At 36.7% G+C, this 25,121-nt stretch overlaps 2 protein-coding genes, 1 long non-coding RNA gene and 2 other non-coding genes across 7 annotated transcripts in view; 3 read left to right on the top strand and 2 right to left on the bottom strand.

Moving 5' to 3' along the window:
* Positions 1 to 313: 313 nt before the first annotated feature.
* LOC143721821 (protein kinase C and casein kinase substrate in neurons protein 1) lies at positions 314 to 19,565 on the bottom strand. Of its 3 annotated transcripts, XM_077212657.1 has the most exons (12): positions 19,423 to 19,565; positions 15,182 to 15,773; positions 14,277 to 14,313; positions 11,733 to 11,799; positions 9,000 to 9,156; positions 6,149 to 6,384; positions 5,801 to 5,956; positions 4,428 to 4,603; positions 4,160 to 4,280; positions 3,329 to 3,402; positions 1,584 to 1,663; positions 314 to 1,494 (listed from the first exon to the last, which is right to left on the bottom strand). In XM_077212657.1, exons 4-12 carry the CDS (start codon positions 11,790 to 11,792, stop codon positions 1,385 to 1,387), a joined length of 1,170 nt encoding a protein of 389 aa, XP_077068772.1. In that variant the 5' UTR covers positions 11,793 to 11,799; positions 14,277 to 14,313; positions 15,182 to 15,773; positions 19,423 to 19,565; the 3' UTR covers positions 314 to 1,384. The 3 variants fall into 3 exon arrangements, with proteins under 3 accessions (XP_077068772.1, XP_077068771.1, XP_077068773.1); XM_077212656.1 differs by lacking the exon at positions 19,423 to 19,565 and having other exon boundaries at positions 14,277 to 14,316; XM_077212658.1 differs by lacking the exons at positions 14,277 to 14,313; positions 19,423 to 19,565 and having other exon boundaries at positions 15,182 to 15,725.
* Positions 19,566 to 19,670: 105 nt separating this feature from the next.
* LOC143721823 (uncharacterized) lies at positions 19,671 to 21,040 on the top strand. Its single transcript, XR_013196785.1, has 3 exons — positions 19,671 to 20,010; positions 20,353 to 20,389; positions 20,737 to 21,040. It is a non-coding gene; the product is annotated as an uncharacterized LOC143721823 (long non-coding RNA).
* On the top strand, positions 20,448 to 20,537 carry LOC143722510 (small nucleolar RNA SNORD88). Its single transcript, XR_013196918.1, has one exon. It is a non-coding gene; the product is annotated as a small nucleolar RNA SNORD88 (small nucleolar RNA).
* Positions 20,826 to 20,916, top strand: LOC143722511 (small nucleolar RNA SNORD88). Its single transcript, XR_013196919.1, has one exon. It is a non-coding gene; the product is annotated as a small nucleolar RNA SNORD88 (small nucleolar RNA).
* A 1,260-nt stretch (positions 21,041 to 22,300) lies between the features above and the next one.
* Positions 22,301 to 25,121, bottom strand: part of shank1 (SH3 and multiple ankyrin repeat domains 1) — a 140,999-nt gene continuing 138,178 nt past the window's right edge. Inside the window, exons 27-28 of the mRNA XM_077212665.1 lie at positions 23,490 to 25,095; positions 22,301 to 22,847 (exon numbers count right to left, since the gene is read on the bottom strand). Of these exons, the coding sequence (XP_077068780.1) occupies positions 25,008 to 25,095 (88 nt within the window). The 3' untranslated portion in view covers positions 22,301 to 22,847; positions 23,490 to 25,007. The remainder of the gene's footprint in view (positions 22,848 to 23,489; positions 25,096 to 25,121) is intronic.

Consider the following 25,121-nt stretch of genomic DNA (forward strand, 5'->3'; position numbering starts at 1 on the left):
ACTTTATCCCTAAAACCAAGTCTTGACTTTCAAAACAGACCTTTAAAGGGGTCTCAGAAAGTGAGGACCATCCAAATGTCCTCAATTTACTCTCCTTATCCTCACTCCGATGGTGTAACGCTCAAACCGGTCTTAACACACACACACACACGAATGTTTATTTAAAGCCCCATATATTAGCACTGACATGTGGCCAGGGGACAAGCGCAGAATGAAATATGAACAGGAATAATAAAATGTATATTATGAATAATAATGTGTATGTGCATAATGAAAGTTTTTCCAAGATGATTAATAAGAACAAGACTCCCAGTAATCTGTATCCTTTTTAATACTGGTAGTATTTGCATTTGATTAGTGATGGTGCATAAACTACGGCCCTGATCCGATGTAATTTACTCCCACTACTGCATGCATACTTTTTCTTTGGTTAGAATGACATCTTAAAACACAACAGAAATACACAAGAAGAGACCGTAATGGGTCCCATGGATATCACTTTAAAATGGTGTTGACTAATACTGATACTGCCCTTGTGTAATTCAAATTATTAAATGTGGGACAAGTGACATTTAATAACAAGATCAAAGCGGATAAAATATAGCACATTATCATACCTATTAACACCTTGCATGAAATTGGCAGCTGTGAATGACATCATACCCATCTGGCCCCTTTTACACAGGCATCAGATGTAACAATTCTCATCAGAAGAAGTATGTCTTTAATAAAATGTAAATATGCACTGAAGTCTTTGGTGTGAGACATTGTCCTCAAAATACTCTGTAGGTTCATGCATACATCAAGACAATGCAGTTCATATTCTCTATATATTAGAGGATCTTTGCACCAATTCATATCATAATTGTATGAAAATGTCTGAATATTTCGATCTAAAGCCACAATGTGATGCACAATAAAACATATATGCCCAGTTTCACAGGCAAGGCCCAGACTAAAATGCAAGTTTTAACTGAAAGCAACTTGCACTGATGTATATTAAATTATGTTAGTGCCATTGTTTTGTCTCAAGATGCACACTAGTAATGTTTTTTTTTCTAAGGCCCATTTATAAAAGCTACTTAAATGTCCTAATTGAACTAAGGTTTAATCCTGACTTAATCCAAGCCCTGTCTGTGAAACCAGGCCTACATTACAATGTTCTAAAGTAAGATCGTAATGAAAGCACTTTGGATGCATTTACTCTTTCAGATCCCAGCTTCACACACTTAATTCAGCTCTAAACCCATACCTGCACCATCTGTCATCCGCTCAGAGAAAACAAAGCAAACTTCAATAAACATGGCTGTGAAACTGGCTTAAAACTGTGTGCCTGTAGGCATTTATGTACCCCAGAGCGGGAGCTCTGTGTCGGCCTGTGGATCTACACCACCTCCACGTAGTTAGCAGGGTAAAGACCCTCTTTTCCTCCATCCATCATGCCTCTGCACCAACCCTGATCATCCTCATCCTCGATCTTTAGAAACTCCTCACCTGAACACACACACAAACAGAAAGCATCAGAGGTGGTACACGTACATATAGACACAAAATATGTATATACAAACACAAAGACAGCTGACCTGCTTTGAAGGAGAGTTCATCTGTCTCCTGTCCAACATAGTCATAAAGAGCTCTGACTCTCACTCCTCCAATCATTACACTGAGACGAGGAGGGAAAACAGACAGACAATAAACTAAGCCCTGCATTAAAAATGTTGCAGACCACTCCAACCTTATTACACCTCCTAAATATCCACCATATCAGCAGACAAGCGTTTGCTCTTTTCTAATGCAAATCTTGTGCTTGGATCGTTATAATCATTTTTTTTGTGTGTCTTTTGTTCATAAATTACGGAAGCCCATTTCCGCATAAAAAAATGCTTTGTTAAATAAAAGGTCAAAATGATGATGACATTAAGTTAAAAAGTCTAAATTATGACAAAAACATAACTATGACATAAAAAAGTTTAAACATAAATAATGGCAAAATGTTATGAGACAAAAAGTCATAATTATAGCATATAAAATCGAAATTATGAGATTGGTCTCAGACTAAAACGCATGTTTGAGCTGTTGTAACTGAAAGCAACTTGCAGTGGCATATCTTAAAATATGTCACTGCCGTTGTTTTGTCTCAAGATGCACATCAGTAATGTTTTTTTTTCTAAAGCACATTTAAAAAAGCTACTTAAATGTTCTAATTGTACTAAGGCCTAATCCTGGCTTAATCTAAGCCCTGTCTGTGAAACCAGGCCAAAAAGTTATAAAAACTCAAAATGGACCAAAACATAACAAAAATTTGAAATTATAAGATAAAAAAGTTATAATTATGACAAAAAGTTGAAATTCTGAAATGATTATGACAAATTTTGTCAGTTATTACAAAATTATTGACTTTGTCGTAATTATCTCAATTTTGACGTTGTATCTCATAATTATTACCCAGTATGTTGATTTTGATGTTTTCTCATAATTATGACTTAGTATCTCATAATTTTGACTTAGTATTTAATAATTGTAGCTTTTTATTATAATTTTGACTTTTTATGTCATAAGTATGATTTACCACTGTATTTTTCTGACACAGGTTTCCACAGTAATACTGTACATCAGAAAAACCTGATCATCTTTTTTTTAATTTCTTATATAAAACTTCTAAGTACCATATAACTCACAAAACAGTGAAACACTAGACAAAAGAAGGATATCAATGGAAGTTAATGAGGATAAGATAACTTTAGGGTCGATTCTTTCAACATCTGAGCAAAGAGAATGCCACATACTATAACATTTCGGATTATTACCTTCCTTGGACAGGTTTAAAAAGAATGTATCCGATACTCTAAAACGTTGCTAGAGCACTTGCGTATAATCATGACACATGATTTACTAACTTAACATCTTTTTATTATCATATCGATTCAGTTCATTGAACTGTATTGTCCATAGTAACTGTAGTGAATGTGTTGTTAGAAACATTAGGAACAGTTCTGTTGTTCACTTACACTAATGTTATCACTTGTAATGTCTTTCAAATGAGTTTTTTCTCTTTTAAGTCGACTGTGATCAGCATTTGCATTTGTAAAGACCAAAGATGTTTTGCAATGTTTTCACACTTCATTTAAGCATTGTGTGTAATAACTATCAATGTTTGCTACTGTATTTTCCTGAAAATCACACTGTTCGAACTCCAATTCATGTCCTGTTAAGCTTGTCTGAGCAACAGTAACCAAGTTGGCTGAGTTTAGCAAAGGGTCAATACACAGCAGAAAACAACAACAAGGCTGTAAGAGCCCCACAGCAAATATCAGTGTAGTAAACTGACCTTCTCTCCATCATTGCTGCTTTCTGCTCCACCTCATTCTTTCCCTTTTTATGCTTCTTGTCTGGAGTCCACTCCTGAAATAGAAAGAGAGCGAAAGACAGAGTGAGAGAAGGAGTAAATGTGGGTTTTGGCACAACAGAACGCAGACTATTTGAAGATGTGCCTCTGTTAGATACATAATTAAATATCACAGATAACAACAGAAATGAACTCTAACACACTAACTCTGACACCCTCAGGAATGCATTAACCTCAAAACAATACTTTAAAACAAACCCTATTACAGCTTTCTTTTGCTTTGGACATGAGTGATATGAATGCCACTTATTGCACATTTCTCATTGCAGATGATAATATAAGGGAAAACCCCATAGACTTAGTGAATAGTGAATGAGAATCCAGGATATCAGAGACACATGAGTGACCCTAACATCGTGGCAGTTATGCACAAACAATCACCACGTATTACTCAAGTTTTAGTCAGTGTTTGGGGAACACTCAATAAGGTTCATTAGTTAACATTAGTTACACACACACACTGACAGCATTTATTAATCTTTGTTAATGTTAATTTCAACATTTACTAATACATTATTAAAATCAAAAGTTGTATTAGTTAACATTAGTTAATGCACTGTGAACTAACATGTACAATGAACAAACAATGAACAGCTGTTTTATTAACTAATGTTAACAAAAAATAATAAATACAGTAATAAATGTACTGCTCATTGTTAGTTCATGTTAGTTAATACATTAACTAATGTTAACAAATTAACCTTTTTGTAAAGTGTTACCGTGTTTGAAAGTAAAAATGTATTTGCAATATACCTGAAATTGAGGCCAGTCAGTGGGCATTCCTGGCCCATGTGTATTCTTCCACCAGCGCAAATCCTCCTGCTCGCTGATGGACATCAGAGTGTTATGGAGCTCATTGTACACATCTTTTATGCTAACAGAGAGAGAGAGAGAGAGAGAGAGAGAGAGAGAGAGAGAGAGAGAGAGAGAGAGAGAGAGAACTTGTATAATTCACTCATTGTGAGTAATACTAAAATTGACTGAAATTGAGATTTTGACCAGAATGACCATTCTCACACACCTGTCATTGTTGGTAACATCCAAGTGTCTGTGGATGGAAAGGAAAGCCTGTTTGAGGAAACTTATCCTCTTCCTCTCCTCCTCTTGTGATTGGTCAAAGATAGACTCCATTTCCTCCATGTATCGTGGAGCATAACGCGTCACTTCCTCGAGAACCTTCTCATAGCGGGCTCGCACCTGCACACAGGAATTTGCAGTCAATCAGTCAGATGTGTTGCTCAGTGCTTATGTGACCCATCAGATTGACTGTCATCAAAGGATCCTAAAAACAATGTATCACCGTTTCCACAAAAATATTAAGCACTACAGTTTAAACAATGACAATAATAAAAAAATGTTTCTTGAGAACCGGATCGGATCATATTAGAATGATTTCTGAAGGATCATGTGACACTGAAGACTGGAGTAATGATGCTGAAAATTCAGCTTTGCCATCCAGGGATAAATTACACTATTCAATCTTCAATCGGCCTGTATTTCGGTCTTTCGACGCAGACCACAACAACTTCGCCAGGCTTTTTGGTCCCTGGCCAGACCCATCCAGTCTCTGCCGATGTCTTGTCTAAGCAAGTCCTACCATCGGGTTGCGGGGCGGCCGAGCAGTCTTTTGATGTCGGGTGGGAGCCATTCGGTCACGTCCCGCGTCCATCGCCCGTCCGACCTCCTGGCCACGTGTCCGGCCCAGCACTTTTTGGCCTGTTCGGCCTGGTTGACGTCATCCTTGACCTTGCTCGTCTTCCTCAGTAGCACGTTGCTGATGTGGTCCGTTCTCTTGACGCAAACCATCCGCCGCTCAAAGGGTTCGGTCACTGCCAGCTTCTGCCTGTCGGCCACAGTCAGTGACCAGGACTCAGCCCCGTTTTTACTGGTTTTACATTTCAATTGTACTGTATTTTTGATCAAATTAATGCAAATGAATGCAGAACCCAAACGTTTCAACGATAGTGTATATATATATAATTAAATCTAATCTAATAAAAACATATTTACATAAAAAATTATTTTAAATATTAACATTAATTAAATAACAACCCATGTCCCCTTAAAAGCCAATCAAAGATTGTCACAAGACTAACATGACCAGATTTACATGTGTTAAGTTGTCTCTTTTGTTTCCTTTTCACCTGAGTTGGTTTTCCACCTCCTCTCTTTTCTCTTTTCTGTTGAGTGCTGTAAATTTACTCTTGATCATTAGCAGTGTGACATACATTGTCACACTGTAATGTACATTCTAATGTACAGTCTACATTTACAGACATTGCAGTCTGTAAATGTACAGTAAATATAGTTTTTTTCATGCTTCCTTTTTTTTCATTGAATCTCCATTATTTTCTCTCTCTCTCTTTCTGATAGTTTCCCCCACACAACACTCACTTTCTCTGTCTCCTGGTGAGCCAGTTCAGTCTCTTCCTGGATTTTCCTCTGTTTCTCGATGGCAATGTCAGGGTTGCCTTGGGAGTCGGTCTCCCGCTTACGAGCCATGTGTTCCTTGCGACAAGCTTTGTGAAACACTGTCATGGCCTTCTCTAACTGTCACAAAAAACACACATTCAGAGTGGTCAGATTCATTCAGTATTGCACACTGTATACATTCATTTTCAATAATTCAGTTCATTACTCGCAATTATTCCACAGTTACTCTATATAAACATGCTTATCTGGAGACAGAACAAGTGAAATAAGTAAAAAAAAAATATCCCAAATCCGTGCATTGCTTTCTACCTTCTTCAGTCTCTTGCCCCAGGGCTTCTGAGCACGTGAGAAACCAGTTTCAAAATCCTTGGACTCCTTGAAACCTCCAAATATCTTCTTATGGAAAGTGTCCTTCTGCCACGTCCGAATGCGATCTCCATCCTCTGACACCAGAGCCCGGCAGATGGAGGAGTGCTGTAAGGAGAGGCGGTCAGCAGAAGAGAGGAAGCACTGCCACGCTCGTAACAGAGAGCCGTAGAGAGGGCCTGGACAAAGACAAACATTCATGAAATAAATGAGAGGTGCTTTTAGGGTCACAAGTAGACACTTCTTCATCAGATACTAAACTAAAGATAATGTTATGTTAAATATGCTACTACTCATACTATTTTTTCAGTATGCACTATGTAAACACACAACAGTATGCACATTTTCATTTAAGCCATGCATTTACTAAAATGTGGGAAATACTTTTTTTTCTTGCAAATGAAAGGTTACAGACATTAACAGTGAGAAAGAAAAAATAAAGGGGGGGGGGAAATACGGACATTATAAGAGAATGAATTAGGCTACACAAATCAATACAATATTACATTTTTCAATATGAAAAATTAAAGGTTCCTTACAATAGACTCAAGGATGTGTGGGAAATACTGTATACAACAATACTTTTTTCTTCTCATTATTTACTTCTTATTTGATCATTCTGTCCATATTTAACTTATTTTTAGACAAAATTTGATGTAATTTTATATGAATTTAAAAATATTCATATTTATTCCCAAGATTAACTAAACAGTGAGATCATGTGACAATATTCTAGTTTTAATTTTGTATAGTTGTAAAATTAATTGAATGTAAACATAACCTCAGGAAAACATTTATTGTTATTTACTGCATACTATTTTTTTTTCTTTGGCACACAATATATAGTAAGCAATATGCTTGTATTGTGTTCTAAATTAAAAATTTGAATGAAAATGAAAAGTCTTATAAATACTTGACAACACAGTGAGGTCATGTCACAATCATTTAGCATACAATTAGCATAATTGTAATGTTAAAGTAAACATCAAAATGCATAAATAAAACAACATACATAAAACATTTATCATTATTTACTATTATGCATACTTTTTTATAAATATGACATAAAATCTACAGTACATACCGCACAGTACGCAATAGGAAATACGCTAGTTTTGTGTTCTAAATATTCAAAATTTGACTGGAAATGCAAAATTTTCCAGAGGTCATAGATCCTCTTCTCAATATCATAAATTCATCTTTGTCACTAGGATACATACCGAAAACTTTTAAGCTGGCTATGAATATACCACTTGTTAAAAAAATGCAACTTGATCCTATAGAATTAGTCAATTACAGGCCGCTGATGAAGGACCTGCGCCTGGACACGACGACAACGCAGTCCTGAAGTGTCAACTAGTCTCTCCCTTGCTAAGGCCTCCTTCTCCTTCCCTTTACCTCTGTACTGATAAAACGTTGTCAGGATAATTCCGATTCACGCGGCTAATAAAAAGCAATAAAAAATTCTCTGAGCCACCAGGCACTGTTCTATGCAAATGAACGGCCGGATTGCATTAAAGAATTTTCTGTTAGAACGGTGTTGCGGCACCTAATGATCGTTGCGACGGAAGTGAATCAATCAAAACTAACTTTAGCTGGACAATAACTTTATTCTAGAGCTGCTGTAAAGCCAAAACAATCTCTATTACTTTAATTTCCTTTTATCCTTTACTGTAAAGCTGCTTTGAAACAGTGAAACACTGTAAAACAGTCCATATTGTTAAAAGCGCTATATAAATGAAGGTGACTTGACTTGACAAAATATTAATTTTTATTATTTCTTGTTGAATTTAATAACATAGTCAGGTCATGCGACAACCATTTAGCATTAAGTTAGAATTGTTGTAATGTTGAAAAACAACATAAGCAAATATGACTTTTAACATTTATTGATATTGCTGAATATAGCACACATTGCATAGTACACAGTAAGCAATATGTTAGTTTTCTATTCATACATACAGTTCAAAGGTTTGGGGTTGGTAAGATTGTTGGTACAGTAATATGCTTTTGAAAGAAGTCTCTGTTGATCACCAAAGCTGCAAAGCTTTTTTTTTTAAAGTAGTTTATTCCTGAATTTTCAGCATCATTACTACAGTCTTTAGTGTCACATGATCCTTCAGAAATCATTCAAATATGATAATTTAAAGCAGGGGTGTCCAAACTCAGTCCTGGAGGGCCACTGTCCTGCAGAGTTTAGCTCCAACCCCAATTAAACACACCTGAAACAGCTAATCAAGGTCTTGATTAGCTGTTGAAGGTCATTAGGCATGCTAAAAACTTACAAGCAGGTGTGTTGAGGCAAGTTGGAACTAAACTCTGCAGGACAGTGGCCCTCCAGGACCGCGTTTGGACACCCCTGATTTAAAGCATCAAAACTTTTTTTTATTATTATCAATATTATTCTGAGAATAATAATTAACAACAAATCCTGAAAATAATAGTTTACATGGTTAATACGGTTTACACAAAAATACTAAAGTGCACAGCTTTTTTAATTTTTTTAAAATTTGATAATAATAGTGTCAAATCAGCATAATAGAATGATTTCTGAAGGATGTGACTGAAGACTGGGGTAATGATGCTGAAAATGACAGGAATAAATTACATTTTAAAATATAATAAAATACAAAAGAGTTATTGTAAATTGTAATAAAATTTCATAATTTTTGATCCAATAAATGCAGCCGTGGTGAGCACGAGACTTTTTTCATAAACAAAAAATGTTTTGCCAACCCCAAACCTTTGAACAGTAGTGTCATGTCAACGTTCTTGATAAAACTGCAGTACTTACTCGCATCCACTAGGGGTTTCCATTTGGTACTCCACTCACTAAGTTGCTGCGCGTACTGTCTCTCGACCCTGGCCCTCTCCTGGAAACACGTCACTATGTCATTACATGCCTGGAAGGCATCTTCGGTCCTCTTCACTGTTCGGTGGTAGTTCCCTGGCTGAGAAAGAACATGGACAGAACTGTAAGGTTAATAGTATAATATAGAGGGAAAAGAAAATGAAAGACTGGCTTTTGGCGCTAAAGGTTTATAGTCTATTTAAAAGGTCAAGAATGAGGTGTATACTCTATGACAGGGAAAATGTCCCCCTGTCATCGGAGCGATTGGCCTCATTTCTTTTCCAGCAGGGTCACTGGGTTTGTTTGCTATGGATTGGAAAAGTTATCAGTATAGTGTAAGCTTTGTTTCTAATATAAACGGCAGAAGACAACATGTGGTGTGGAAAACCAGAGCACATTTCAAACATTATACCCCCGAAAAAAACATCTGTGACTAGATGAGGACCAGCGAGACGAGAGAATTCAGGCCATAGTAAGTGGAGCATAGCATGGACAGCGCAGTGAAAGGGGTTGATTAACTGCAATAACACGATAAATGAGAGAGAATGCGAACGTAATGACAATTTCAGAATGGGCGTTTTGTTTGCTGATGTGGAGCGTGTTCTACTATTTTGCTGGCAACCATTAGTGGCTCCCCCACGATTTTATCAATTCATCTCTCTCTTCTACACCTTCCTTTTGTGCTGTTCTTTGTCGGTTCTTCCCCCCTCTCTTTCTCTCTGTCTCTCTCTCTCTCTCTGCTGTGGTTTGCACCACATATTTTCCTCAGTCTTAGAAAAAAGTAAAAACAGCTGAGGAATTTCAACTCCGGCCAAGAGCGGTGCAGAGCAGCACCTGCCAACCAATCAGAGAATCGCAAAAACCCAACAAATAACACAATCCCTGTCAAACGAATATAACATTCAGCTGGATTCAAAGCTGCAGTATTTAAACAGAGCTGTTTCACTGAACAGACAAGCCTATTTAAAAATCAACCCCATTCAACTCTGGCTAGAACTTTCAGCATTTCATCTCTGCCAATGCTGTGGTTAACCAATCACAGCGTCTGGGATGAACACAAAAACCCTACTGCACTCAGTTCTGTTCAGCCGCCAGCCAATTACAAGGTAGGACATGCAACAAAACCCTTGCAGGCGATATCAGTGTGGTTGTAAACTGACTAAACATCAGTGGTCGGAGCATTTCACTGAAAACCGTACCACTGGCCAAGCTCCAGATGGTATGGCAACTCAGCAAAAAGTGCTCAGGCTAAGAGGAGAGCTGAGGAGAATCTTAAAACAGCTTCATACAAAGTGGTAGTGGGAGCTCTAGATGGCATGGCATTGACAATAACAATAAATCACCACAGAAAACAATACATACTAATTAAATACAACTTACTTGATGCTAAATTAAATGCAAATTATATGCAAAATAACAATTTAACCAATGAAAATATACTGTAATGATCATTTTTAGATAATTTATCCCAAAAAGGACAGTAAAACCTAAAATTACCTACTTTGTGGGGACCAGCCAACAGTCCCCAAGAGAAAGTATAAAATTAATATATTTATTTAATAATATCGAATAATGTCAAATAAAAATCTGAAACTGCACAAAGGTTTTTGTAAGGATTTTGTGAGGCTTAGAGGCTAGAAAATATCATTAGTTTAAAACAAAGACAACAATAGAATGATACAGGAACAAGTTTATATATGTGTGTAACTAACATCAGGTTGCTCCAAGGGGACTGAATAACTTTGCTAAATAACAGTTTTCTATTTGCTTTAAATATAAGTCTGAACATGAACATGACAGTTAAAAGTGCCTGTATATAATTATATATACAGTACCATCACATTATTGCCATTATCAGTGTCACAAGAACCTACACTATTAGGAATATTTTAACGACTGCAATAATTAATATAAAGTATTTTACACACACACACACACACACACACACACACACACACACACACACACACACACACACACACACACACACACACACACACACACACACACACACACACACTCACACACACACACGCGCCCGAGTATATATATATATATATCCCCTCATGAGCAAAGACACCTCATTTTTATCCACATACTGTAGGCATTCACATTTCCACATGTGTTTTAGATTAAGACAGAAAGCCTCAGAACATCTTTAAAAAACTACAGAATTTCTACAGTAGAAAAATACTGTATTACTGAGAACTATTCTCACAATGGTGAAACAACTAGACAACAAATTAATAAAGGTTATAAAACTATTAAAAGGCAAGCTACTGCATGATTCCCAGCAGCAGTATTGGGGAACAGAAACGTAAAACAATTAAGGAGCTGAGAGACAAAAGCTAAGCTAATTAAAATGGGTTTCAGGCACAATGGATGAAATTTATAGATGGAGATTAAAGTTTAAAAAAAAAACTTAAACCATGCTGAAATAAACTCAAAGAGGTGAAATCACTTGACTTGAATTTCAATCTTAATTTGGCTAATAGAGAGTGTTCAGTAGCTTTTGTGAACCATTTAACTTAATGTCCGAACAAATCTTAGGTTTTAAAACCCAAGACAAGCTACATCACCCACGTGCATTTCTGGTAACACATATGCGGATGGTATTTCTTAGAGGTCCATCATCCTGTCTGACTCATTGATGTCCTTCCTCCCCCTCTCACTTACCATCCAGAAGCTCTGTTTGTTGGCATCCTCAGGGCCTGTCTCTGCCGGGAGGGTTGACATGATGAGTCTGGAACAGAGAGAAGACATTTGAAAGCATTAAAGGTGCACTCATTTTCCTCATTGAAAAAAGTTTACAGAAAAAGTAATGGTCACACTTTAGTTTAGGGTGCAATTCTCACAATCAACTAACTATTAACTACTTAAACTTCGACTTTTTCCTCAATAAACTTCTATTTTCTGCTTACTAATAGTTAGTAAGGTAGTTGTTAAGTTTAGGTATTGGGTAGGATTAAGGTATGTAGAATATGGTCATGCAGATAAGGCATTAGTACGTGCTTTATAAGTAGCTTACTAATAAACAGCCAATATCCTAGTAATATACATGCAATAAAGCAACTTTAATAGTGAGAATTGGACCCTAAACTAAAGTGTTACTTATATACAAATAAATTATACCTTTATAAATTACATTTGAAATATGTTTAAAATCACTATATTCACATGAAATCAAGATTATTTTTTTATTCTATATGAGGTGAATACTATTTCACCTTGGTAACCACTCTGTTGTTGTACAATTTCAACTGTGCAATAAATTGATCCTGGCATCGACAACAAAATCATGTTTGTGTGTGCGTGTATGCGTGTGTGTGTGAATCTGCATCCACACCACTAGATGTCAGTATAAGTCCAAGATGACTGAAGTATCAAACAATACAACAAACAGCTGTTACTGATGTATATTTAGAGCAAAATTACTTGTATTTTTTATAGATTCATTTGTTGTGAGTTGCAATATTAGCTATGAACAATAGAGGTCAATACAATAGTTTTGCTTGTACTCGCAATTTGACATGTCAGAAGGACAAATTTGACATGTCAGAAGGACAAAAGGCTGGAATTTATTAACAGGCATACAATAGTAAGATATGTGTAGAGCTGAATATTGTACTGTGTCTAATAGAATGCTGGTAAGGCGTTGTGTTTTACAAGCTTTCTTTTATTTGAACTACAGTTTACGAACTGTATTGGAAAGTGCATGGCTCCAACAAACAAGTTTAATGGTCTTGAAGTACATGAAGAAAGGAGGATAGTAATATACAAGGTTATTTACTGAGGATCAAAGAGTTTTCTGGATGAAAAATGTTACTAGTTAAAGTGTAAAAAAAAATTGAAATGGCTAAAAGCAGATGTGAGTGTCGTAGTGGCTTTGAGAGTTGTGGGTTATAGTGAGACAGACAGTGCTCGATATTTTCCACTGCTATCTGCCTTGATCCAGAGCTCTGGGATTTGAAACTTGAGCCATCCCAAAAATAAACAGGGGTGAAAGTTCACCAACACCAACATATACTCAAACACACACACACACAAACACACTAGTTCTCTTCTGAAACACGTTCATGAGCTAGCAAACACTGGTACATGTGGCTGACCGACAAGCCCACACAGGCACATGTTTGAGCTGCCCCAAACACACGCCATTGACAGCCCAACATGCCTGTGGCCATTTGTTTCTGTAAATGTAATAAACCACATTTTGTCACAAGACACGGAGTGAGAACAAGATGACAGAGGGGAAGTGCATGAACAAGCTGTTATTTGTCTGTCTTCTTTCTCTCTCTCAATCCCTCTCATGGGTCTATGTCCCTCAGTGCATTATCCTAAATGGTCTCTTTCTATCCCCTTTTCCCACTGCAGGGGTCATGGGTATAGTAAATCACCCTATATTTGAACTTTAACCTCACTTCCTGTTCCTCTCCCTCCAGACAGCCTTGTGCTCTTAGAGAATATGAGCAGGGAGCACAAGCTTAAAGGGATAGTAAACCTAAAAATTGAAAATGCTGTCTTGAATTTCACATCATCATGTTATTCCAAACCTGTTTTACTCTCTTTGATGCTTTGAAAAACATTGTTTGCTGAACAGAGCCTAAAGCTTTCAAGCTTCCAAAAGGATGCATAAAACACCAGGAAAGAATCATAAAAGTGGCCCGTAGGATTCATACACTACATTCCAAGTTTTCTGTAGCTTTGTGTGAGGAACAGACTGAAATGTAAGTTGTTATTAAGATGGATCTTTGGAATGAGACCTTTCATTTTGTTAGAAAAAAAAAACTGATCTAAATGGAACGTTCATAAATCAAATTGATACGTTCTTCCGTATTGTGACTTCCATACATCTGAGAGAAACAGATTGTAGGGTGGGGACTTTGTTTTATCTATCAGTTGTTGATTGGACAGAGACAGATCTGAATGCAAGCTTGTGTTGTTTGTAAAAAGAGGCGTGGTTTAAGAGGACTGAATCATTGGAGAAGTCCAGAATATGTCACCAGAGAGAAGTCTGTCAATTCACTGGATGATTCAGTTATAACATTTTGATGAAAAATGACGAGCTCAATAAAGATAAAGTTAAAAACATGTATGGATGAATCATTCACAAAAAGATCAATACAATGCATTTAGAAAGTAAATTGGTAAATTTGCATTTCATGTTGACTTTAAGGGATAGTTCACCCAAAAATGAAAATGCTGTCATCATTTACTCACCCTCAAGTTGTTCAAAAACTGGATGAATTTCTTTCTTCTGCTGAAGACAAAAGAAGATAGTTTGAAGAATATAGGTAACCAAACAGTTGATTGGCCCCATTAAATTCCATATTATTTTTCATACTATGGAAGTCAATTAAAAGCTCACTGGAGGGGAAGAATTTCAGTGAATAAATAAAAGAGTCTGTTTCACACCCAGAACGTATGACTAAGACTTTGTACACTTTTTTGCCTGTTTACATTCAGCCTTTTGTGTAAGGTTAACCCAGAAGAGTTAATTCTTCGTAACTCATCTCTGTGGGTCACACTGGACCCTAATGCACTGTTATGTGTAAGTAAATAAAAGGATGAACACATCTGCTTGACTGAATTAAATCATCACTCCTCGGAGGGTGGGGGGATTAGATTGAAGTTTTGAGGTATTGTAAAACACCCCCAAAAAACATAATCTAGATTAGCAGATTACAAAGAATAGCATTTTAGAGAAGACAAAGTGCAATCAAATTGATCAAAATCGAGATCAAAAATAGTTTGAAAGGTTCAATAAATTTTGAGAGAAGGGAATGACTCATTTCTCTGAAAAGATCATCATGCCGACGTTGCTGTTAATCTCCCTTTTCTCTCCTCTTATTTTCTATTTTCTCCCCCTTTCCAAAGGCCTTCAAACCCCAATACCCCTCACCCACCCTGGCTCTCTTTCTCTCTCCTCCCCCTGTCCCCGTTTTGAGTGTCACACATAACTCAACACACACCCACACACTGAAGAAATATATAGCAACTTATGAATACATCAGACAGAAATAGTGTATGAATGCTGCAGAACTTATCAACGCAATATGATCTAATTTGACACAAGCACATCAAGAATAAATGAGGGGCAGAGAAAAACGAGACAACAAACTCACCTCTTTCTTTTCCAGGGAAAGTTTCCTTTTAGTTTACCCTTTTCTTTTCCAAAGTAACAGATTTTTCCACTTTTAAGACCACCATATGGTTATGGTATGTTCTGGACACCCTCTTTCTCCTCTTCTCTGTCTTTGACCCGCTGTCAGTGTTTAATGATGTGGCTTCCTGTCACTTTCTTTCTCTCCTCTTCTCTCTCTCTCTAGTTCCCCCTCTTTCCGAAGCAGCTGCGGACTTTTCGCTCTGAGGATCGTACTACATGACAACACTCCTCCCTCTCCCTGTCTCTCTCTCTCATTTGAGCAGAGAGCTGTTCCTCATAGTATAAAGTAGTAATGAAGTGGGTTCAGTCCAGACAATTAGTGTGGATGCATTTTATTCAAGAATAACCTAAGAGACCCATATCTGTTGCACACTTTCTCTTTTTACTTACCACCCCTTATTAGGTAGAACTATTTCATTTTCTGTGAATTGTGTCTGTTGTAACAGCCATATTTATTACGAACACAATGTACATACCTCAGAAATGCCCATGGTCCACACAACAGCTGTCTGCCACATCCAGTGGTTCTTAAGGAGGGAAAGAAAGGGGGGCTTGGGGAAAGGAGTGTGAGACCCTCAGATTGTGTTGAACAAAGTATATGACTCAGTATTAAAAATATGGCAGCTGTTGTACACACTGGCAAGAGCCCATCCCAAAAATCTCTATGTATAATCTCATATTTAAGCATTTTGAAAATTCATATAATTAACCTTCATAATTTATATAATTACACACAAAATAATATTAATAATAAATAAATTACTTATATATTTATGCTGATGCTGGAGCTTTAAATGTATACCACTCTTAATGAACCAAGCAAAACTCTCTAACTAGTGCTGTATCCCAATTCGCCTACTTATCCTACGCCGTAAAAGTATGAAAGTATGTACGTACTCTAAATAAAAAGTACATATTTTGAGTGTGTAGCAAGAGAGTAGACAAGCTTTGGGACATACTATCATGTCATTGAATTGCATCTTTTACATTTACATTTATTCATTTAGCTGACGCTTTTATCCAAAGCGACTTACAATTGCTATATATGTCAGAGGTCGCACGCTTCTGGAGCAACTAGGGGTTAAGTGTCTTGCTCAGGGACACATTGGTGTCTCACAGTGGATTCGAACCCGGGTCTCTCACACCAAAGGCATGTATCTTATCCATTGCGCCATCACCACCCCCCAATGGTGGTGGATGCTCTATCGCATAGTTAGTTTTACATGCATCCTGTCACTGGCTGCATCCGAAATCGCATAGTTCCCTACTATATAGTAGGCGAAAAACAGAATCCGAATTCACAGTACTCAAAGAGTAGACAAAAAGAAGGGAAAAAGTACCCAGATGACCTACTTCTTCTGGCGAGATTCTGAAGTGTGCATTAGATGGACACTTGAGGCCACGGGGGGCTATTTATGAATGGCAGTGAAGCGACGTAAAAGAGTGGTGCAGGTATGACATCACTTTGTAGGCCAAAACGCATAAACTTACAAGTATCATAAACTTTTGTTGATCACAAAGCTTGTTTTTAGCGATAATCCAAAAGCATATGGGAAATTTTGTCAAATTTTGCCTACAAAGTGACGTCATATCTGCACCACTCTCACATGATAATGATAACATGGCAAATGTAGTATGTCCAGATTACATTCACACACAATGGGTCTCATTCATGAAACACAAGCAGAACGAATTTTTGTGTAAATCGTGTGTAAAGTGGTTCTGGCGTAAATTTTCGGATTCATTAAAATGTTCGTATTTTCCAAATGTTAGTTGGTATACGCAAGAAATCTACACCTGCTCCCAGCCACGCGTAATAGTGCGCTTAACACCCGAACGTTTTGCTCATTAATAAGGCTGCATTTTAATTCACCTTAATCGGGTACATATTTACACAGCATTTTGAAAAAATATTATATATAGTAGCCTAGGCTAATTACATGCGGTTTTTCTTATTATGAGAGCCAGTAATAGCATCTGCGATGGTGGTCCTTCTCCAGTTTTAATACGATTTTTTCGAAGTGAACTAATTTGTTTTTTGCTCTCAAGCTTAATGTCGAACCATTTTCTTCTCACTTCTGGGAATGTTCGATTAACAGATGAAACTCCATTGACTGCATCTGTAATATGCTGTAATATGCTGTAATATGCTTTTTTTAGGACCCGATACGCCACTATGTAGGCTACGCTTGAAAATAAAATGTGGCGTTTTGAATGAACTTCTGATAATAAAACTTCAATTTCTGCATCTGAGATTTTTTTTTTCATTCGCATTCATGTCATAATATGATGCCCATATATAGTTGTCAGTCGGATTTAATGGGCGGGATTTATGGTAATTGAGAATGAACATGGACGCGCATCCCATTTAAGATTGATTGGAATTCATTAACACACACACACATTTCACTATCACATCTGACGTTTACGAAGTATTTGTGAATCAGGAGAAGAGTTTTCGGGAAGGTCTCTTTACGCGCAAATTACTCGCATATTTACTCGTATATTTACGAATGTTTCATGAATGAGACCCATTCATACTAGAACGTAATTTTTTGCAGTTGTGATTCAAAATAAGTAGGCTACCTGAGAGTATGCGATTTTTCTTGCAACCAATGTAAAGTGGCCTAATGTAAAAGTTACATTAAAAGTTACATGTACAAGTTACAATGTAAAAGTTAGGCCTAATGGTCAAATGAATTTTTATAAAAGTCCACATTGTTGTTGCAGATGAAATATAGCCTAACACAGATAAAGTAAAAAAACAATTCTAAATCAGGTTAAATGTTGATTATATATTAGTCCCTCAAACCCCTTAATAGAGTTTTTTTAACATTTTTTTATTCGTGTATGTAGTTCTGAGCCAAATCCTCCTCCAAAGCACAATGGGTTGTGGGCAATATTAGCTGTTATAGCCTGCACGGATCAATATACATAATAAATACATAGACGCCCCATTGGCTGCTTTGGACGTTGCTGCGATACGTCAAAAAGTCGGCCATATTGATCCAGACAAGACCACTCTATTAACAATGCAAGAAAACGGGGAGCTGCGGCTTTTCTGGACAAAAAGCACAATAATATTTATTTCTTAACCAATATCAATGGTTTATAATCTGCCTGGAGTACGAAAAAGGTTTTGTCTCCAATTATTAAGAATCTCGTAGGTTGGAGCTTGAAACTTATTCATTGTTATTAGGAATTGTGAAACTCATGCGTGTCAAGCATAGATTTGGTTTATTTTTCTGGGTTAATAATTGTAGAGACATCCCTAATGTAATTAAATTTAATGTACATGAAATATGCATAGCGTATTTCATTGTGAAAAATGGCTTTTTCTGTCTTAAACAACATAATATGAGCTTTCTCTCTTGAATCACATGTCATAGGATGTGAAGATAATTTGCACTTCAACCTTATTTTTCTGAAGCATTTATCTTAAGGCTCTTTTCATTTATGCAATTTATTTCTATATATAGTTTGCCTCCAAACCTTGTGCTGCAAGATTTTTTCATCACAGCAATAAATGTCTTTGTAGAAATGTTATAATATAGTGAAAGAACTAAAATTGTCTCTTCATTTTAAATAAACAGCATTACATTTAATGTGTCTGGCAACTTGAAAATGTGTTTTATTGTGGTCTAATAAAATAAAGCTTTAGACTTTATTGTCATTGTACATATTACAACTTAATTCTGTCTGGTGAATCTCAGTTAAAGACCTAAACAAAAACAAAACTTAGCGTTTCACTGATTTTTACTGTCAGTAGTTACAAATGAACTAAATGCATTTATTTCCATTCAAAGGGATGTAAACCTGTAGAAAAGGATTGGGCTTAAAAGATTCCTTATCCTGTGGGTTCCTCTAATGGGCAACATTATTAGCACAGCTTGGACCCCTAATTATAAGATAGTCTTTATGGATCCAGTTAAAAAATAGTACAACTACAGTATAAATTGCATGAAATATAAGCACAACATAAGGTCAGATGTAATAATTCAATACAGTATATGGCAGTTTTATTCTATAGAATATTATTATGATAAATAATATTCTTCATAAGAATCATGTGAACTTTATATTATCTCTTATAAAGTCTAATTTTTCATAACCAAAAACCGCAATAGTTTGACTTTGGTGGCCAACTAGCTGTGTAAACATAATGTTGTAATACAACCAAAAACAACTGTTCAGACTTACCAGTGAAAGGTAATTCGCCGAGATCTGGTTTGGATCGTACGACGGTTTGTAAAACCTCAAAATAGTCAGGCACCTTTTCTTCAGTCCACTTATGAGAGTTACGGCAAGTTGCCCGGACAAATATGGCGGTGCCGTTGACGTACGATCCAGCGGCCAATGGGGCGTCTTATGTCTACACTGTGGAAATCGACCAGTTCCGGGGACTTTTGGCATACTTTTTTCAACATCTTTTCGGGGACACTTATTCTAATCTAACCTACTATTTAGGGTGGATAGTATGCACATAGGACGCAGGGAATTAGTATGAAGTAGGCTCAACCACAGACTAATATTTAGTGAACAAGTTTGGTACAATTGAGGGTACAATAAAAAAATAATTTAAATTAATTAAATTGATAATACAAACAAAACATCTAGAAAGATGCAGATCACTTTTAAACTTCATATTTATAAGTAAATAAGAATCTTAAATTTGGAAAGGCGATATTAATGGACACCTAAAGGTCCTACTCAGGCTATATATACCGCCACACTGCCAGCTACAGAGTTCTCAGTCAGCATTGATAGAAGTTGGTGCAACATGTGCTGGTAAGCTCTTGGGTTTTCCATCGTTTAACTGTGAAATGGATATTACCTGTTTGTCAGAGGTTTCTGTAATTATGTAAAAAGATTACTAGAGGTTAGTTCATAACATAATTTTCTAGGTAAGTTTAGTCAGCGCTACCTTCACCACGTGGCGCGTGTAGATCCTGTACGTGAGCGGACAGAATGCTAATTTACTTTAATAAAATACAAATTTGACTTTTGCCTGTCAAATGGTTCCAAGGTGCTTTTGCACTGTATGCAAATGAACATTAATGAGTTTTGTCTCAAAAACAGATAAGCCTTAACGTTAACTTACCTGCGTCCATCATTTGCTATCTTTTGCAGAATACGAGTAAATCAGGGCTATCACCGCTTCCTTGAGGTGAGATAAAGCTGCGCAGCTTTAAAATGAGTATACATTTGTTTTGTAGGTTTGTTAAACGCTTCTATGATGTTTTAGCACTGGGCTCTGAACTTTGTGTAGACAAAAGTGCAGTTCTGCTCCTGACATGGCAGAGGCTGAGAAGTGTTGAAATGCAATTAAAGACAACATGGTTTGATCATCCAGATTAAAAGTTTACCTTCATTTGGCATTTAATGTAGAGTTGCCGCTTTGGGCATCTGAACATGTACATATTTGTGTATGAGTGTATTTTGGCTCGGTCTTAAGTGTAAACATCTGTTATGTGAGATAATGGCAGTACTAAATCATTTGCTTTTCTTTTGCAGAAGACCGTAAATCAAGACCCATCACTTTCCTTGAGGTGAGAGAAAGCTGCATCGCTTTAAAATGAGTATACATTTGTCGTGCTTGTAAGAGGCTTCTATGATGTTTTAGCACTGGGCTCTGAGCTTACGTGTAGACTAAAGTGCGGTTCTGCTCCTGACATGGCAGAGGCTGAGAAGTGGTTTTGAAATGCAATCGAAGAAAGGATTAAATGCAAGATTCATAATAAAACTGGTCTTTTCTTACAGGGTGAAATCTGGTGAGAGTGGCCTGTTGACGAGTTTCCGCTTTTCTACAAATGTTTTAAGATTTTTTTCCTTTCTTGACAATAAAAATGCTTAGTTTATAGCACTTTTTTTCCAAGTGTTTTTTTCTGTTGTGACAACCATTAAATGAGACTTCAAGACCCCACAAGCTCTGCACTGTTTTTAAATCGCGTGATCTGAAATACTGTTCTTATGAGATGGATGTTATACCAGGGTTCCCACAGTCATTGATTAAAATAACTTCAAATGGTTTCCAGACCTGGGAAAAGTCAAGGTAATTTAGTCATAAACTAACTAGAAAATGAAGTGCTAAGCAGTCATGACGATCTCGTTTCTGAGTATTTGTAAGTACATTTCATAATGCAATATTGCCTCATCGTATGTCAAAATAAAGTGAAAACCAGCAGTGACTAGCATGGGGGAAAAAATGCCTGTTCAGATTAGAAAACTAAGAACCTATCTTCCTGGCAGTCACATAAGATTGTAAGAGTTTTACTGCCATTCAGAAGCCATCTACATTTTAAGTAGACAAAACAATTTAAGCAGATCATCCTTTTTAAAAGTTTACATCCCTTTGGCGTTTCATGTAGTGTTGCTACCTTCTGTATCTGAACATTAGCATATTTTTGTAATTATGTCCCAGAGTTCTAAGTGTGAATAGTTAAATCTAAATTATATACCATTCCTTTTGGGAACGCATGCAGAAGATACTGGAAAGCCAAGGAATGTGTAGGATTTTTAGCTTCATTATTCAGGACAAAGCAGGAACAGCTATTACAAAAAGATCAGAAAAAGATACATGCCATAAAAAGAACTGGCTAATTTCAGTACATTGTGCTATTATATTGGCTTGTGAACTAAGTGTAAACCTCTGTTATGCGATAGTTTATTTAGGGCAGGGCAGTACTAAATAAAAAAATCCTTTTTTCCAATAATAAACATTTGCAGATTCTGCAAGGGGATGTACATTTATAAGATAAGGTTTAGAATCAATGTCTATATGCCAAATAAATAACTTGGTAAAATAGTAAAAAAAAGTCACAAAGTAATTCCTGAATCATTTATTATAATTCTAATAGCCTTTATTCATTTCTTAAACGTGTATATGAATATGTATAAACATACACATATATATTTTGTAAATAACCTCTTATCTGTTCATAGTTAATTTTCTTCAATTTAAAAGAAAAAATATGCTTTCTGCACACCCTGGATAGCTACTGCATCAATTGCTCCTGTGTGTAATAAGTGACCTTCCTGGGTCACATTGTCCAGACCCTTCAATTACTATGTGATCTTCAATATCGATAATTTTGCAGCTTGAAAAGCTGTCTGCATACTGTTCTGTTGTTAGAAGTTGTAATATTTAAACTGTCTGGGAAGAGAGAACCATACGACTTTTACTCCACCTAGTGGACAATACAAGTGAGAATTACCATTCATTAGGGTACAACAGCCATTATTGAAGCAAATCAGTTCGATGAATTTGACTGTGAAAAGTGAAACAACAGAGAACACAGGATGTGTAGAAAGCATGATTCGATTACACGTTAAACTCATGTTAAACATTTGGAAGACAGAGATTCTTTAAAACTTGGAATCCTTTTTTTCCATCTCAGAATGATAATTTCTTTCATTGTCCTTACTGTTATCAACATCACTATACTTACCAGTCTTAAACATCAAAAATACAATAAGTTCTTCAATCTTTTTATCCAATATTGGTGATAATGCTAAAGCGAGAGCTGTGATGAATGATGCATAAATCCCACACGTTCTGAGAAGACGAACAGATGCAAGATGGGTAGAGGGAGATGAAGGAGGGGGCGAGATCTTTACTGATGGTCCTGAAAGAGACACAGACAGGTAAGTAACAAAGGTGAAGGCGTCAGTGGTTTGGACTCAAGGTGACAGCAGAAGAATGGAAGAGAGAAAAGAGGAGAAAGGAAGTGCAGTGCAATGCGATGAGGAGCCCTTTTAATTGATTGAGCAACTATTTGTGATGTGGGAGATGAAGGCTGGAGGTCACTTGATTTACTTATTAGTTTGGGAAGTGAAGGGATATGAATGTAAAGGGTTTATATACTACCACATACAATAAACTCCTTGATAGTCCTTGCATACAAAGTGGTCACATTAATTTTGTGATAGAAGGGAAAAGCAGGAGGGTAAGGAACATTGTAAGATATGAAAGTCTCATCTCTAATTTAAGTCTTAGAGGTACCAAAGATCTGAACACATTGCATGTTGTCACACACACACACACACAAAAAAAAAATCAAGAATAAACACCCGTCCAGCTTTTGCGCTCAGAAACAAACAAGAATCACTGCATAATAGCGATAACAGCAAGGACGATGAGAACAGTGACTGCAATAAATAACATTATCTCTTGTTAAATCAACAACAGAATTCCAGACTCATTTAGAGTTTAAAAATTGTTATAGGAACAATCATTGTATTAAAACATATTAGCACACATCCCTCACCCATGTCAGAGTTCATGTTCGTCTTGCCTTTGCTCCATAGAAAGAGTGTTTTTTGGAAGGAGAGAGGGAGAGTGACTTGGAAAGAGAAATACAGGCAGTTTGGTTTTCCCTCTCCCTCTTCTCCATGTTGTCTCCTCTTTTAAAAGTGAGCCTTGATATCGTCAATAGGTTTGCTGAAGTCGTAGTCACCTCTATATTTTGAGAGTCTGTGGTAAAAATGTTGATAAATTTTCAGTATATATAATACTTTTCTTTGTACAATGTTGTATGATCTTTCTTCTTTAAAAGATTTTTTGCTTGTTTTAACATGATCTTTATCTTGTATCCATACATTGATATTTTAGCAATATAGACATTTGTGTCCCATTATGTTATATAAATAAAAGTATGTTGCTATCAGTAATCTGAGGATGTAATGTCTTTGCATGTGTGTGTGGTAGAATGCTTGTGTGTCTATTCTGTTGGTCTGGGCACTTATTTTTGCTACGGGTTTGTAATACAGTGACCAGTCTGTATATGTATGCATGTGTATATATATATATATATATATATATATATATATATATATATACACACACACATATAATTTCATTATAAGACATGAGAAGGTAAATAAGTTCTAGTGAAATAAAAGATAAGCACAAGCCCCAATCTGGCTTTGGCAAAATAGAATCCCTCCATTGGTGAGGTAAAAACACATAAACCACGGTCATGCCTCTAGTGATAACCTTTCACATTATCATGTATACACACAGACACATGCGCGCGCACGCACGCACGCACGCACGCACGCACGCACGCACACACACACAGACACACACACACACACACACACACACACACACACACACACAAACAAACAACAGGAACCCACGCACAGTCTTACCAAATAAGTGCCTGTCGTTAAACTGACCTCTATTTTAAGGGCTTCCCTAGTCATGCCAGACAGGAGGTTTGTCAGTACTTGCCCTCCCTGCATTGGTCTCAATTGAATCTGCTCTAAAAACGAGACCGTTAGTAAATGTTTGTTGATGATTGAGACTCGGCTCAAAATCTGAGAAAAAGAGAAAAGACAGCAAAGGAGGTTTCAATATCTCTCTTTCTCCCTATCTCTTTCTAAAGAACTACAGGAAAAACAACAAAGCTAAAGAGCATTGTGAATGCTTTCCTCAAATTATTTGGCTCAGATATGTAGTATGTTACCTTCTCATGTTGTTCATTCATTCAATTATTTCCATTTTGATCACCTTGTGAGTGCCTGCAAGTTTAAACTATGTGTTCTGTTTAAATGTTGATATGTACGAATGTGTATGTGGGTGTTCATGTTTTCGTTGACTGAATTACACATGTAAGTGCAGGCGTTCACAGTTCGACAGGCCTTCAACTCTCTCTCTTTCTCCAGTATCGCTTCATCTGCAACCTGGAAGTTTGATATCGAAGTCACCTCTTCTTGCGTTTTTCTTCATTCAGGGAATAATCTCTGATGGCAGCAGTTGTCACCTCATCTTTCTTGTTCTCTCAACTCCGGTTGGCCTCATCTCTCCTTCTGTCTCTCCGTTCATCTCGAGGGGAGAGGGCGGAAATGGGGAAAGTGCTAGAAGAGAGCCTGATAATAGGGGGGAAGGTGGAAAG

This window comes from Siphateles boraxobius, unplaced genomic scaffold (genome assembly GCF_051911475.1).
Source record: "Siphateles boraxobius isolate OS27281-9 unplaced genomic scaffold, OSU_SipBor_1 66, whole genome shotgun sequence".
NCBI lineage: Eukaryota > Metazoa > Chordata > Actinopteri > Cypriniformes > Leuciscidae > Siphateles > Siphateles boraxobius.